This window comes from Orcinus orca, chromosome 5 (assembly GCF_937001465.1).
Source record: "Orcinus orca chromosome 5, mOrcOrc1.1, whole genome shotgun sequence".
Taxonomy (NCBI): domain Eukaryota; kingdom Metazoa; phylum Chordata; class Mammalia; order Artiodactyla; family Delphinidae; genus Orcinus; species Orcinus orca.
The window spans coordinates 126,322,486-126,339,873 of NC_064563.1; the positions used below are offsets into that span (position 1 = coordinate 126,322,486).

The 17,388-nt window shown below is 34.0% G+C and overlaps 1 protein-coding gene across 2 annotated transcripts in view; it reads left to right on the forward strand.

Annotated features, from left to right (window-relative positions):
- NCAM2 (neural cell adhesion molecule 2) overlaps positions 1–17,388 on the forward strand; it is a 489,746-nt gene that overhangs the window by 281,752 nt on the left and 190,606 nt on the right. For both annotated transcript variants that reach the window (XM_033418066.2, XM_004264467.3), the window contains exons 2-5: positions 2,132–2,206; positions 5,958–6,164; positions 8,103–8,246; positions 14,637–14,774. In XM_033418066.2, the coding sequence (XP_033273957.1) occupies positions 2,132–2,206; positions 5,958–6,164; positions 8,103–8,246; positions 14,637–14,774 (564 nt within the window). The remainder of the gene's footprint in view (positions 1–2,131; positions 2,207–5,957; positions 6,165–8,102; positions 8,247–14,636; positions 14,775–17,388) is intronic.

Genomic DNA, 17,388 nt, shown 5'->3' on the forward strand with positions numbered 1-17,388 from the left:
CTAAGTTCATCAAGGGGATTCGTTACTTCTCAAAGAAAAAGTCCTCTTCTGTCAATTTGCACTAGAATTGACATTGTTTATAGTAGACACTCTTGTTTCTTCTAGTTTTCTCCTTATTCTTTCTGAATTCTTTGCTCTTCTTTACATGTTTTTCTCTGAAATATTAGACTTACTAGAACACTTTTTGAGCCCCTATAATGTGCCAAGTACCCTCTGAGTGTTGATGAAATTATCAATAAAAATAGGACCAAGACCGACATGAGAGAAGATAGCCATGCAGCCCATCCTGTTTCTCAGGGAGGTTTCCAGAAAAAGAAGGAATTCATCAATCAAGTATGGGACGTTCAAGGAAATATTTTAAAGAGCTTAAATAGCATGTTTGACAAATTTTTCTTGAGAAATATTTTCTTCTGTTCTCATATTTTTTGATTTCACATTTTATTTCTTTAAACATTGTCAACATAGCTATGTTACATTCTTAGTCTAATTCCCTGTTTTGAAATTTCATGGGTCTATTTCTCCTCTAGGTTATTTCAACTAATTCTTGCTCACAGTGCCTTATTTCACCATGGATTTTATAATGTCAGAATGTGAGTTTAGGTTAAAGAGAGGTTCATTTATGAAAATCTTGGGGAGTCTGGGCCTATTAGATAGCTCTTCTGAATTTTCTGAAGGGCTTTTATGTTTGCTTCTGCCACTTAGCTGTGAGCCCTACATGTGAGAGTGCTTTTTAATTTAATTTTCAGCTTGGGGTTTCCCAAGGAACATGTATCTACAATTTTAAAATCCCAAACCTGGAATATGGCAGAACCATGGTTAACCTATTTAAGAAGAAACATTCGTCCGTTACACAGGCCAGAAAAGACAGCTCTCCTTGTCATTCCCTTTTGTCAGTAGGCTAATTTATTCTATACCCTTCTTATACTAAGGGTGAATCTTATCCTGGTCTAGTGTTTGGTGGTATTCTGTAGCATCCCCTCTTCTAGCCAAGCTTGGATCTATTCTCTGCAATCTGTGAGCCTTTCAGTTACTATGATCCACAAATTCCCAGTGTAGGCTTGTACTCTAGTTTTTAGATTTTTCTTCTTCTTCTTTTTTTTTTTTTTTCCCTTGAGGCACCATTACTTTCCTGAAAGGTTAGCTATGTATTTCGGGGGGGAAAGGATGGTGGAACAGGGTTTTGGGGAGTGGTAACACTATCTTGTCCACCATATTATTAGAAACATAAATAGTTTAATTAATGTTAAAACATAATTTTAATTATCTTCTAAAGTTTTAGGATATTCTGCTGTTTTATTTCAAATTTGACAACAAACTTTTTGAACATCTCCTCTATTTTATTGCCATTGCCCTGGATACTTCATTTAACTTATTTATCATGTGGAAAAAAAAATGCTTATTCCGCTTTCCTTATGTGGTAGTACTCCCTCTCTTCCCTGTGTTTTTCTCCTTTTTTTTTTTTTTTTTTTTTTGCGGTACGCGGGCCTCTCACTGTTGTGGCCTCTCCCCTCTCCCGTTGTGGAGCGCAGGCTCCGGACGCGCAGGCTCAGTGGCCATGGCTCATGGGCCCAGTCGCTCCGCAGCATGTGGGGTCTTCCCCGATCGGGGCACGAACCCGTGTCCCCTGCATCGGCAGGTGGACTCTCAACCACTGCGCCACCAGGGAAGCCCTGTTTGTCTCCTTTCATGGAAATATTTTAGTAGGTAGTCAAAAAGTATTTGACTTAAATTTTTAATTGTTGTAATAACAGTGTAGGATTTACTCTTTTTAAGCAAGTTTACAAAATTTGAGCAAAAATTTTACGTAGCTATTGTCCAATCTGGTAGTACACAGAATGCCTAGTCTGTGAATATGGAACAGCTGTCTATGAATTTGATCATTTTCTTAACTAAAAATTTCAACATAGCTTTAATGAGTCCTGTATTTGGTCTGTTTGTAAGGTGCATAATAATATAATGTATATAATTTGTTAAATTGTATTTTACAAAACTTTCATTTCTCTTTACAGGTAATAAAAGCATAAGAGGGTAAATAATTGCTATTTCAATCATGTGGTATAGACACCATGTATTAAAATCTTAGTATCCATGTTTAAAACCATAATTAATTTTACTCAAATATTTTTTTCAGCTCTTCTTCAAGTGACAATTTCACTTAGCAAAGTAGAGCTTAGTGTGGGAGAATCTAAATTCTTCACATGTACAGGTATGTATTTCTACAAATATTTTCAGATAACTTGTTTTATTCTTTATTAATATAATATATTGACTAAATTTAAGTAGTTAAATGTCAATTCTCTAGAAATAAAATTGTATATTATCATTGGGCTTATAATGATTGGAAAAGTGTTAATGAACATATTTTACCTATTAAACACTGAATTTTATTTGTTGCTTTCAAGTTACTAATTTTGACTACTAAATAAACTAGATTATTTATTTTGAAAATAACTTATCAAATATAGTGTATGCATGATAACTTTTACATCAATTTAAATATTATTTCTATCTAAATAGTAACCTTAGTATGAATGTAAATGTTATAATTTAACCATTTTCGTAAATATGCTATGAAAAAGTTAGATATGGCACCCTGCATTATAGTTTCACTTCAATGAAAAGTTTAGGACAAAGCATATCACATCCTTCCTTATGAAAAGTGACCTTTAAAAAGTAGATATTTAATCAGCAAAGGTTTTGCAAGATTTTTGTGACTATTAATTAGAAGTATTATATATCATAGTGCCTATGGGAAATTATTATGGACCTCATCTAGTTTAATCATGCACATGTAGAATTCTTCTAGAAGATATTAACTACTTAAGCAACAAATTCCTATTCAACATATTGTAAAACTCACAAATGAGCACATTCTACTGCTGTTTAGATTCATCGTATTCATTTTCATCATACAAGTCTTCATATATAAAGTTTTTCAAATATTCATTTAGTGCCAAAATTTAAATTCATCATATTCATTTTCATGCATATAAGCCTTCATATATAAAGTTTTAAAAATATTCATTTAGTGACAAAATTGCTTTTTAGTATATTTTAAAATTGTTTCCATTCCTGATTATACTTAGAAATTCAAAACTGGATTAAATAGGCATTTCTGACATAAAATGCATTATAAAAGTTGTCTTCAGAATGGCATGGCTTATTTAAATTATTATGACAATTAAAAAAATAGAAGCAGTTATAATAACTGTCTAAAAATAATATCAGATAATATGAACAACTAATTGAGGCCATGATTCTTCACATATTTGCCTTCTTAATAAAGGTCTGAATTGATAGGTCTTGTTGACACATGTTTTTATATATTGGCGAATATAAAAGTAGAGAGTAGGGGAGAGACTGGTTCAACATCATTTACTATGTCAGTACAGCTTTGGCATAAGAATATAGTTCATTGTTTCTAAACCCTATCCATATTTTATATGCACAAATGCACACACACAGCTCAATTAAATCACAAGATCACAGAATAATGAAATAGTTTAAAAATGAATTGAAAAATAAAATAAAATTGTATTATTTTCTTGGATTTGCATTATCTTTGTGATATAAATTATATGATGTATATAATTCATAAGGTCAAATTAAGACATAATTTAAAAGTACAAATTAACATCATTCAGTGGTGCTGAGTTTTGCCCTTAATAATAAGGCAGAACAATTAAACATTTTTTCCTTTTATATAAAGACGTATAATCAAGAGCTGTACTGTTGTCATGTAAGTGGCCTTATTTATCTTAAATACAGTAGTAAAACAAAAATCTAAAAATAAAGATGTGGGAAACCAATGCAAATCAAAACGCTTGCATGTACTTTTCTATCACAATGGTGACTATGTTGATATGATTCTAAAGTTTCTTGAATACAGACATCTAAAACTCAATAAAATAAATATGTCTTAAAATTCAACTAGAAGTTAGTCATGTTACTGACCTGGGTTCTTGGACTCTTTAATCAATAGAAATTGGTAAGAGGCCAGAGGGGGAATTCAGGCAGGGCTTTGTAGGGACTCTTGATGCAGCACAAGGGAGTGAAAACAAGTAACAAGTTCCCTTGCTCGCTCCCTGAGGTGGAGTGAGCTGATCCCTTAAATGGGATGAGGGTAATGGTGGATCAGTGGGTCCGGCTGGTGGGCTGGCTTAGGTATAGTGGTCTGCCCACCCCTTTGGTGGTGCTGTGTGCAGGAATCACGCATAGTTCGGCATAGTACCATGCTTTTTCTCCCAGCACCTCAGATGTAGCAATTGGGATTTGGCCTTTTTGTATCTTGTTCATAATTTGTCCCAGCTGGACATGCTTGCAGTTATTTTTAGTCCCTTATAGTTTCTTTGTATATTGTTGCTCCAGGAGAGGTTTGTTCAGGTGCAAGCTCTGCAACAAAGTGTCCCAGGTTCCAGGACCCAGCCTAGTTCAGTCATACCCTCACAGAACTAAATAAGAATGTGTCATGTATAGCAAATGAATTTTTATATTACATTTTCAAGAAAATAAGTTTAATGCTACTTATTAATTAATCCAAGAGCCCAGTCTTTTCAGTAAAATAACATGCAAAGTTTTATTGGAAATTATTATTTGAGTTGCCAGAAAAAAGAGAATTATGACTGCTCTATGAAAATACAGAATAAACTCTCCATTAAATTTTATTCCATATCATTAAGAATGAAAATGTCCAAAATATTTCACAGAATATCCTGCATAATTTACTGTATAAAGTGAGGTTTTCTATTGCTGAAACTTAAAGTAATGCACATTTAAATTATTCTTTTGTAACTTCTCGATAGAGGAGGGAATTAAAACAAATACCTCCCCCAAATGAATTATCCTGTAACTACTATGGTTTTATGGTTCTGTTCAGAAAAACTGAAGATAACATAACTAAGATTCATTTAAGATTTAACTAAACTTCTTTCATACTTTTTTCTCCATCATGTCTAATTTGATATAGGAAGGAAGACAATTTGTTTCTAAAGCCATATCTTGGAAAAAAAAATGAGAAGGAATAATTTTCTTATAAAAGGTCCTGAAGATGTTATATAACTTTATGCATTTTCTCCTGATACTTTTGAGTTAATAGTGTATGCTGCTTCCACAAAATCTCTCAAGTTAATTAGGTGAAATACATCCTTTTGGTGACTAAAAGAAAACACAGGAAGCTTCAGCTTTTACAAAGAGGATAATAACCTAGATTCTGAATTGGAAAACTTAAATAAATGTTTACCCTGTAATGATTTGGTTGTAATTGCCTAGCACTATAAGTATCATTTCAATGCATCCTAATTATCATATGATTAAATAGTTAACAGTTTTAGATTAAAATGGTGAAACTACTCATCTCAGTTGGGAAAAGAGAAGATTAGGGCTCCATTTAAAAAATAGTCATTGGCCTTATCTATACAAGTTTAACAACTTGGGAGATTAATTCAAAATTCTGTATTAACAAAAGCCAAAGTTTATTTCATAAATGATTTACGTTGTTATGAGCTCTGCTGTATCAGGGGAAAAAGTGCTATTTCCTGACCCTAGCAAAAAGAATTGAGCAGGTGAAATCACGTTAGTAATCGTGTTTCTGTTTCAATTATTCCTATTAAGTGGAATTAATGTTGGACTCAGTTGCCAAGGCACTTTCAGTACTTGTGTGGTAATAATCCATAGATTTCCGTGGTAAAGTTTACACTCTCATAGCTTAAATACCATACTGGAAGTTTCCTCTGGGTTTTGTTACTCAAACGAGATTGAAACCTCAATGTTGGATAAATAAGGATAACATGTGTGCTAGCATTTGTGTTTACTTTCGATACTGTAAGATTTTCAGACTTCCAGTCTTCCATTTACATTTTTTTCTAAATTGTTAAAGTTGTTACACGATAGTAAATACCAGTGTCAAAACAAACACTTGGAACATATTTTCAAAATTTCTTTTCCATGGCTCTTTGCAGCAGTTGGTGAACCTGAGAGTATAGACTGGTATAATCCTCAAGGAGAGAAGATAATTTCAACACAGAGGGTATCAGTGCAAAAGGAAGGTATTAGATCACGATTAACCATCTACAACGCAAATATAGAAGATGCAGGGATATATCGTTGTCAAGCAACAGATGCCAAAGGACAGACACAAGAAGCCACAGTTGTTTTGGAAATTTACCGTAAGTCATGTATTTATAAGTTTTATTGATTGAAATTATACGTTCTTATAAAAAATACAAATTAAAATGTACTTAACAATAGAAACTAACACCCATTAAGAACTAACTATGTGATGGACAATGTGCTAAGACCTTTACAGATATCAGCTTATTTCTATTTTACCACAGTACATCTCTAAAATAAAATCTATAATAGGTTATAGTGGATTATAAATACATAGATGGAGCCAATTCTGTTGGTTAAATAATATAGATGAAAATGTTTTAGTTTTTTGATGCCATTAAGAATCTGTTGGGTAAATAGAAACCAGTACTTTATTTAGTGATATAAAATTTATTGGGAGTGCTTTTTTTCACTTTCCAAAAAAAAAGATCATGACTAGAACAAATAAAATTACCTATGTGATAACAGTGACCAATTTAGAATGAGAACTGGGGAAGGGTCAGCTGACAGGCTTTAGACAGAGTAAAAACTGAAAACTCATCTAATGAAGAATAACATCTAACCAGATTCTTCAACTCCAGGCATTTTTAGTAGCACGGTTTTCTACACTTACACTTCATTTTACGACTTGAGATTGATTGCTTCCTACATTCCTTTCCAACTTCTCACTTTTAGGAATTGTTAACCTGTTTAGGAACACTGAAGCTCATTGACTCCCAGGGTTTGAAACCAGGCTCTATCACTTACACCTGTGGCCTTGAGCAATCGCGTAAACTCTCTGTTTCAATGTCCTCATCTATAAAATAGATATAATTGTAGTACCCACATCATACATAGAGTTGCTTTGAGGACTACATTACCTCATGCTTAGAACTTTGCCTTACAATTAATTTGTAGTAGTTAGCATTTCTACCAGTGAAAAATTATAAAAAGTTTTAGAATATTAGCTCATAAGACATCTCTTCCTTATAGCTTTGTTTTTGTTATTCTAGAAATAGCATACGGGGAAAAAAGGCCAAAGCAGCACCAGAGCAAGGCTTCCTCTTAGATGAGTGGGGCAATCTGTTGGAGTATTGTTGCCCTCATTTTTCCTGATTTGACCTCTTTTTTTTTTTTCTTTTTCCCTCCTGTTAGTTTCTAAGCTCCTCAAGGAAAGATGTTTTACTTATTTATACATTTACTGTACCAATTTCATAAATAACAAAGAATTAAGTTGAAATCATCATTTCATAGACTAGTATCTGGAAAGAAGTGTCCTTTGAAATGATACAAAGGAAGATCCCTAGTGCTTTATTTGTGAAGGTAAAAAAAATTGTTTTTTCTTAGCAAGAACAATGAATTACTTTTGTGAAAATGTCTCATCAAGCATAAATATCCATATTCATGCATTCATTCAATACACTTATTGTACGTCTACTGCATGGCAGACAATATTCTAATTCCTAAAGACATTAGTGACTGAAACAGAAAATATCACTGGCCACTTGGTGCCAACATTTTAGTGGGTAGAGACAGACAAAAAGTAAGCAAAAACTAATGCTTAAATGCTAGATATATATGCTATAGAATTCTGTAGGAAAGAAATTAAGTGGTTTAGAAACGTAGGGAGATGGCTATTTTGTATGTGGAGGTTGAGCAGAAATTTGAAGGAATTTAAGAGAGTGCAAATGCCCCAGAATGAGAACAAATCTGGAGTGTTCAAGGAACTGCCCAAAGCAGCAGCTAGGAGGAGAGAAGAAAAATTGGGATCAGAATTGTGGGGCAGACTCCAGTTCATACAGGACTTAGTGTGGCATTGTAAGGACTTTGGATTTTATTCTCAGTGAGTTGGAATTTATGGGGTAGGAGAATTAGATGATCTGGTTTAAGGTTTTAAAGGGTCTAGATTTACCTAATTATTTTATTACAGCATCAATAAACACGGATTCTGAAATATGCTATTGGAAGAAATAAGCAATAATACTTGTATGGTTTGTTTTACTTTCTTCATACAGAAAAACTCACTTTCAGAGAAGTGGTGTCTCCTCAAGAGTTCAAACAAGGAGAGAATGCAGAAGTGGTTTGCCGAGTCAGCAGTTCGCCTGCACCTGTTGTCAGCTGGTTGCATCATAATGAGGAAGTCACCGCTATTTCCGACAGTTAGTATTTTGGTAACTCTCTAAGTTATATGTTCTAAAAATATTGCAATTTTTTAAAAGACTGAATCTACCTAAGTAAATATAGCAATTAGATTGTTTGACCCTAAGCCTCAAACAACTGTTTTTTGAGAACCTCAGAGCTCTAAACTAGAGGTTGGCAAACTATGGCCCTCAGGCTAAATTCAGCTCCTCTGCTGTTTTTTTAAGGTGTTATGAAAATTCAGCCAAACCCAATTGTTACATATTGTCTATGGCTACTTTGGGAACAAAGCTGAACAGCTGTGACACAGATGGTTTGTCCTACAAAGCCTACAATAGTTATTTTCTGAAGATTACAGAAAAAGTTTGCTGACTCCTGCTCTAGATCAAGAAAAAATTATATACAAACAGTTCAAGGATACTAAACAAATAAAGGAATCAATCCTGATCTATTGAAATTCTACATATTATAATTCAAACAATCCCATGGGCTTATTATGTGTAAACTTATAATAATATCTATATGAATCCTATTTATTTTTCTGTCACTGTTCTTTCAAAGATACCTACATATTCTAAATATTATGATAAGATGAATATGGATAATAGAAAGAAGAGTACATTCATTTCAATTGTCTTCATGATTTTGATTCAGACTGAGCTGAAATTCCAGAATAAAATGACATCTGAAATTGATGCATGATTTGCTTACATTATGCTACTTTATCATTGTGAATTGGGAGCATTTTCGATTTAGAATATTTTTCATTGCACTTACATTGCAGAGAGGTACAAAATAATTGAATCTTTTAAAATACTTTCTATCTTGGATGATTTTGTTTTGTGTTTCTAAGAGATGAAACTTCTACAACATAAAGGAGAGAAGGTAGAGGGTTTCTGTTTTTGAATATGTACAGAGAAAGTATCATGATGATGATAGTAATTTTTTTTTAATTTTGAGAGAAGTTTTCTGGACTTGGCATTTTCACTGCTTGTCAGTTATTTACTAAAACTCTTTTTTCTATTATAGTAAGTTAATGAGATATAATACTTTATTTCCTCTTACTTTATTTTCAGAAAACTGCTTTAGGTTTTACTAATAAATTTCATGAGTAAATTGTACAGTATATTTTCTGCTTTCTTCCCCTCAATAATAAAGAAAATAATAAAGAAAAGGCGATTCTTTCATAGCAGTTAAATGACAATGTCTAAACATTTTCAGATTACCTACATCTTAGGCTTCAAGTGTACACCTGGTTTACTGTAAACCATAATTACAAGATGGTTTTGACAGTTAAATCGATGCTGACTGTAGGCCTCTGGGCAGAGAGTGTGTGCAGCAGGCACTGGCAAGGTCTTGACTGAATGGGCCCAGGGCACCAATCAGCATCTCCATCTTCCCTGAGCAGATGATCCCTCCAGTTAAGTAGCCAGATGGAATTCAAGCCTAAAGACAGTTCATTCATTGGCATCCATGGACACTGGAGGTTGCCCTATAATATCTACTTTTTGTAATTTATTTGGGGATAAAATCTAATGATTAATTGTCTGAAAAAAAAAAAAAGTTAAATCCTCAAAGCAAAGATTGATGGTCAAGTACAGTGCTGATGGAGGAGTGATGCTTCTATGCTACAGCTTACACATTTTTCCCAGTACCCAAGGATGAAATGCTGTGAAGTTGGAATTCCATTACGGCTCTACTCTTTCCTTGTCCCTAAAGCTTCAAACAACTTTTCTAACTGCTCTGTACCTAATTCGAATTCTTCATCTGTAAACAGTAAATTATTATATGCATTTTGAACAACGGTTTGAGTTTTAAGTAAGATAGGCTCATAAATATTTGTTAACTGAATGAATACAATATTTGACTCTATATCAGATTCTCAATAAATAAGATTTATTTTTCTTGTTCCTTCTCATTGAGCTTTTAATTCTTGGGAATCAATTAAACATAGAAACTTAACGCTGAGTTGCAGGGAAGGCAAAATCGATTTTTTTAAAAAGGACGTAAAATTTGTTCTGACTTTGGGATATAAAGGATGTAGGGGAATTGTGAAGATGAACAAACTTTTCTAACCTTTTAATATTTGAGAAACTTGCCACATACTTCATTATCAAACACTTTTTACATTCATAACAGATTTATAAGAAGTAATATTCTTCAGATTTTTATACTTTATGTGATCCTTTTATTAAAACTAATGAAATAAGATTAGGTTTACAACCATGAAAGGAACATATATGGGGATTTAGAATAATGCAGTGTGTACAGATAACTTTCTGAAGCCTTAGTGTGGCATAGGAATAAAGTTTAAAGTCTCCATATGAAACAATGAAGGTTTGAAAATGTCCATCTTATTAACCATGCTTTTGGTAGCAGCTGTGTGACAAATACGCATTATTAATGTTCCCACAGACTACTCAAAGTGGAGGTTTACCATGTTGTTAGTTGAAAGGAAATCCATATGCTAAAGAATCCAAGTATTTAGGGAGTAAAGGTGACATTTTGTTATAAAAGTTGAATATCCTGACTTTTAGTCTCAACCCTGATGGAAGGATATGCTATTGCAGTTGCCATTCTACCTCAGCCATTTTTAAAGTTATCTCTGAAACTTCCGAAATGTTTTGAGCATTTTCTAATGAAGTACCCTTTAGGCATCAAAAAACTATGGGTAAAATCATCTTGTTCAATAAAATTTGTATGAAATCTACTTCCAGTATAAAAAGTCATTCAACAGTTATTGAACACTTAGTATATTTCATCTAGTGTACTAGAAGGTGGCGATTCATGGTTTAAATGATGAACAAGTCCACTACCCTCAACATATTAATAATCTAGTGGAAAAAATCAATCAATGAAAGCAACGTATATTGAGGTATATTATAAGGAAAGTGCAGTGATAGAAGATGATAAAGAAAGAGCACCTGAACTAGTTAGGGCAGAGGAGAGTGTTCAAGGTGCCTGCTGAAGAGAAAAGCAACCTTTAAAGATGAAAAGGGATTAGCCAGCTAGAGAATGGTGGGGACTTTTCAAGAGGAGAGGACACCATATGCAATGGCCCAGAGGTGAAAGCATGAGTGACACATTTCAGAAACTGAATTAAGTTCATTATAACTAGAATTTATGAATAAGTACAACTAGAACACTTACAATAACTAGGATTTGTAAATAAAGACTAATAAGAAAGGAAACTGGAAAAGAAGGTTGAGCCAAGTCAATATGGCCTTGACGTCTCTATTGAGAAGTTTAGAATCTATCCAAAGGTGACATCACTAAAGGGTTTTAATTAAGGCAGTGACATGACCTAATATTTATTGAGAAGGATATCAGTGCTTCAGTGAGGAGAATGAATTGGATGAGAGTCAAGGCCAAGCTCCAGGCAATGAGAACAGTTCAAATCCAAATGAAATAATTGCTGAGGGAAAAGTAGATTCTAGACTAAGAAATGATAAAGGGAGAAGTGATAGGATATGGGTTTGATTGGACATGCACACTAAGAGAGATGGAGAAGTCAAAGATGACTCAAGGAATTTGCCTTGGGCAACTAGCTCAATGTAAAGACCTGTGAAGACAGAACTGGAGAGTACCGTATGAGAAATTTCAGGTGGAGCTAGTGAGCCAAATTTTAAACATGCTGAGATTGAAGTATTTACAACCCTTCTAAGTTCGTACATCTGGTTGACTCTTGCACAATTCTGGAATCACAGGAATCATCTGGTCTGAAGAAAAATTGTGAATCATCAAAATATAGGTTGAAGGCATAGGAGCAGATGAAGCAAACCATTCAGTGGCTGTGGAATGAGAAGAAGAGGGGACTTTTAAAAAATAACCTGCTTAAAGAAACATAATGCTTAAAGAAACATAAAGCAGACACGTTATTGTGTATTATTTGATTTCATTTATTTTCTTACTGCAATAATGAAAATGTGGATGTCTGTAAAACTGAGATAAATAGATCATCTCTAATAGTTAAATAGTTCCAGTATCCATAGTTATGTGTGATTGATTGAAGCAGTGCTTTCTTCAAATGCTTTTTGTAAATACATATTAATAATGCTCTTTGGTTTGAGAGTTTGCTAACATCATTCCATGGACTTTACACATATACTTAGAATTTTTAGTTGAGGATGATACATATTTTAGTGAGTTAGAAAATATAATATTACAATGATTTAGTTATGACTCATTGCATCCCTCTCTAAATTTGAACTTTTTAATTCATACAGGTGACCCATGAAAAACACAGGGGTTAGGGTGCCGACTTGACATGAAGTCAAAAATTCAAGTATAATTTATAGTTGGTCCTCCTTATCTGAGATTCTTTCATATCTGTGGTTCAGTTCTGCATCCTCAGATTCAGTCAACTTCGGATTGTGTAGTACTGTATTTACTATTGAAAAAGATTCCCGTATAAGTGGATCTGCACAGTTCAAACCTGTGTTGTTCAAGGGTCAACTGTAATTGCTGCTCATTCTAATTTCCAGCAACACACTTGAATAGAGTTTTTTTACATTTACTTTGAAATATCATGCATTTTTAAGAGTTCTGAGTTATTCCAGGACTTATTATAAGTTATATTTCTTGCAGATTGCCTTTATTTCTCTCCAGTCTCTTCTTTGGTGAGAAAATTTACCAGGGGAAAGCATCTGCATAAACATTTTTGTATCTCTTCTTAGGGTCACCCAAAAGGTGAAATAAATATTTTGGGAAAGTTTATACTTCCTGGGCTGAAAATTGTGTATCTGTAGACTTGTAACTGGTATTTTCTTTCTGAGGTAGCCTCAGAATCTACACATTTCCATTCCTTATTAACTATCTCTTAGACAATCAATAACCACATGCTCACCTATTTTAATGACCTTCTATAGTCTGATAACTTCCTTATTTGTATTTAAAACCCAAACTTCTACTTTGACTTAGGGAATTGCTGTGAAAAATGAACCCCAAATACGAATGGCTTAATGTCATAGCAATTTATTTCTCACTCACGCAAAGTCCAATTGGCAGCAGGGGGAGAGGCAGGATTCTACCCTTCCATCCTTTCAGTGATCCAGGTTGAGGGAGGCTGGACCATTTTCTCCTGTGGCTTCTGTGTTTGCCCTAATACCTCTATTAAGCCAGCAAATAGGGGAAGAGCAATAAATACTGGAACAGTCCCCAAAAGTAGCTTTAACAGTAGATATCCAGAGGTGGGTACCTTAAATTAATGACATTTCTACCTTACCAAAAGTCCCAAAGGGGTCAAGGATGTTTTCTCTTATTCATCAATGTATCCAAATACAGTACCTAGCAAACAGATGATGTTCAATGATATCTATGGATGAATTGATTAATGAAATTTAGGATATTACATTTATAACATGTATCAAAACAACTGGATATGAGAACATTCTTTACTTGATAGTAAGGGGAAAGGTGTTAAGACTGCAAAGACTGCAACAAAATTGTGATGATTAAAAACTGAGCCAGGCATTATGGAAAATACTGTCAGGCTGAGATGCTACTTAGGCTAGCCAGGTTATTTTCAACAATCAGCTAATGCATGCCCTATAACAGCTTAGTTTTGTATTTATGCATGTGCATATACTCACACATAAAATGGAATCTATGTAAAATTAATGAAGTCTAATCTGTTCCTTCCTAAAATGGATTATCTTGCATTTAGAAGAAAAATTTTTCAAATAAATCTGAGGTATGACGATTTTATATGCCCTCTACATGACTTGAATATTATTATATATTTTAGCTGTCTTCTCAGGGTATGTGCAATTATTAGTTTAATTATTGTGTGAGGAAGGATATTCAATCAATTTTCTAACCCTTTTCCTTACCCAAGTTGCTACATATTCACAGTCAAAACGTCTTTGTGTCTGCTATATCTGATCTCTCGGCTTTGTTCTTTTGTGTATCATTTCTGCGTTCAAAGTACCAAAGGCAAAATAATAGCCTAACCATTTTATGTGGAAATAAAGTCTTGAATGTATTTATTTATTTATTTTTTGCGGTACGCGGGCCTCTCACTGTTGTGGCCTCTCCCATTGTGGAGCACAGGCTCCGGACGCGCAGACTCAGCGGCCATGGCTCACGGGCCCAGCCGCTCTGTGGCACGTGGGATCCTCCCAGACCGGGGCGTGAACCCGTGTCCCCTGCATCGGCTGGTGGACTCTCAACCACTGTGCCACCAGGGAAGGCCTTGAATGTATTTTTGAAAAAAATGTGTAACCAGGCAGTGTAGAGTGGAAAAATTGAAGTCATGAAATTATATTTTACTTTCAAATTTGAATTTGTTTGTTGATGAAAAGTTTGATAGTGTCAGACAAGTTCCATATTTTAACACTTAGCAATTTAAAGCATTCTGGACTCTGCCTTCAATTACTGATATCATTTCCTCCCCTTTGCTTACCTTACAGATCGGTTTGCTATCTTAGCCAACAGTAATCTACAGATTCTTAACATCAATAAAAGTGATGAAGGTATATACAGGTGTGAAGGAAGAGTGGAGGCTAGGGGAGAAATTGACTTCCGTGATATCATCGTTATTGTTAATGGTAAGCAGATAATAATTAGTATGTATCTTTGTGTTGCATTTAGCAATATGTTTATTAAAAGGGCAACCATGTAAACTCAGCACTCAAGACTTCCCTAATGAACCTCTTCTATACCTAGAGGAAATCTCCTCAGCTCTAGGGTAGCATCTGTTACATTGTATTACTGCCTCAAGGGCAGGATCTGTGACTTATTTAACATTGTCATCCTCCTTTACAAAGAGTCTATAAGGGAGTAGTTGCCTTTTTCTGGCTTTGTAGTTGTTGAAAGTATGTCAAATGAAATACAGTAAAGTATGATACTAGATTTTACTTTTAAATTACATTAATTACTTGCTTCAACTAATTAACAGTATTTGCAAGTTTTACCAAATTAAATAATTGAATACATAGTTACCCTTTGAAATATTAATGGACATTATTAGCTAAGTTTATGACATCAAGATGACATCTTTTCCTCCAAATTTGGCTACTTTACTCTATTGCATGGCTGGATTAACATGACATTCTGTGAGGCAGAAGATAGATTAATGTTATCCTAGTTATCTCCACTTTGGTAATCTAATGTGTCACCAAGATGCGCACTGTATTTCTTTGACATCTATCAAATATACTCTATTTTCCGTACCATGCTTTCCATGAGTGCTGCCCTTTCCAATTCTTTTTTGTATTTTTCTTGTGTGGCTGTAAGTTGTTTGTTTTCTCTACTCTCAATTTCACAATTCCAACTTTCTGTCCTATCAACCTTTCAACATTTAAAATTGTCAGTGTTTCCCATTACCTTCAAGACAAAATAAAAAACACTCTTCATGGTATAGGAAATCTTTTATGATCATCAGCTACCTTCTCTAACCATCCGCTCATAGGTAGCCCGTGCTTCAGCCATATGGAAATACTAGTAGTAACACTACACAAATGCACTTTGACTTTTTCTTCTATTTTAAAATAAATTAGAAATAACCATAATCACAGGATTCCAGAAGCAGAATGTAATTTGTTCCTTCTGGAATAGACAAAATATGAATTTAAAGAGTTAGCCATGAGTTTTCTATCACTTAGGGCTGGGAAGGGGAAACATAAATCAGTATCTTCTTCCATATCCTATGCACCTCCCACCATGATCTGTCTCTCCAGTTTCTTGAAGAGACTGGAGAACAACACCAGGAATAGCATATAGATCTAAAAGAGTTATTTGTTTTTTCCTTTCCTGGAGTGAAGGTATTTTAACCACAAAATTCATGCTGAAAGGTAAAGAGAATATTAAATCACTGAGAATTTTTTTCTCTCCTCTAAGTCTATAATTAATTGAGATGTATGGATAACATAATGGAATAGACCAGATGGTTATTAGGCAGGTGGGTAGAAACTGCACATGCTCATGGGTGAGTCCAAAGTGCCAGGCCTTCTGAGAGAAGACTTTGAGAGCCTTTTTCTGGTGTGCAGAATCTGGTATTTATCGAGTGCTATCGTTGATGGAAGTTTTGGCCTTCAGCCCAAGAGGAAGATTTCAGTGCATGAAGAATAGGTTTAAATATGGAGATAAGTACTATGTTTGTAACTGTATCTATATATCTATTTTTATATCTATAAGTATTTCTAATATCTTTCCCTCTTTATTCTGTACAATAAACAAAGGTAACTTACAGTAGCTATTTAGTTTCTTCAGTATTGACTTAACCATCTACTGTCCTTTGTTTCCGAAAGAATCTAAGGTAGGAAATATACGTGTATTTTGTCACGGGCGAGACCTTGTGCTCAGTATGCTCTTATGAAAATGTGGGTTATAATATTAGTTAATAATATAAAGTTTTTTAGAAAGGACTAAGTTTATAGGAAGCAGTATATAAATATGTACTATGCTGTATGTTATATATGTATGTATATGTAAAATTATGCATATATTTTTACACTAAAACATTAATTTGAGTCTGATGTGAAAAAGGGAATGTCATCTGGCAGGTGTAGCATATTTAGCCTTTATTATCCATTCTGCTATTGTAATTTCTACTTTAATATAGTTATAACATGTTCTAATCTATCTCCACACTAGATTATCTGTGAGTGTTTAAATGTGATTACATTTTTCTTGAAGGATTATTTGTGTATGAGTGGGTACAATTAACAAAGTTTGAATCTTCAAGTCTATCATGATCTGCATTCAATCTGGAATATTTATTTCTATGTCTATACTTATTATTTTGGGGTTCATAAGGAGATAAACACTGGAATGTGTTCTTTGTGCAACTCACATCAATCATGTATGTAATATCCTGTTGTGCCTGCATCACACTGGCCTCCAAAGCAAACCATCCTCCTTCCACTCCCACTTTTCCTCTAACAGAATTAATTATATGTCCTAATCTGACCTTCTTTACTAGAACACTGCTTTATCTCCATTTCTTCTTATTAGTCACATTTCCCTGTTATGGTCACAAACTCCCATATCTTAGAATTCCTGGAACCAATTTCTTCAAAGTAACAGTGTTCACAAAATCAACCTTCGATTTATTCCCCTTTCTGGATGATGCATTTGGACCCTGTCAAGGGAATGCATTGACTAATGCCACCAGACGGCTGTGCTTTTCTCTCACATTTTGCCTTTACTTCAGTCAGAAAA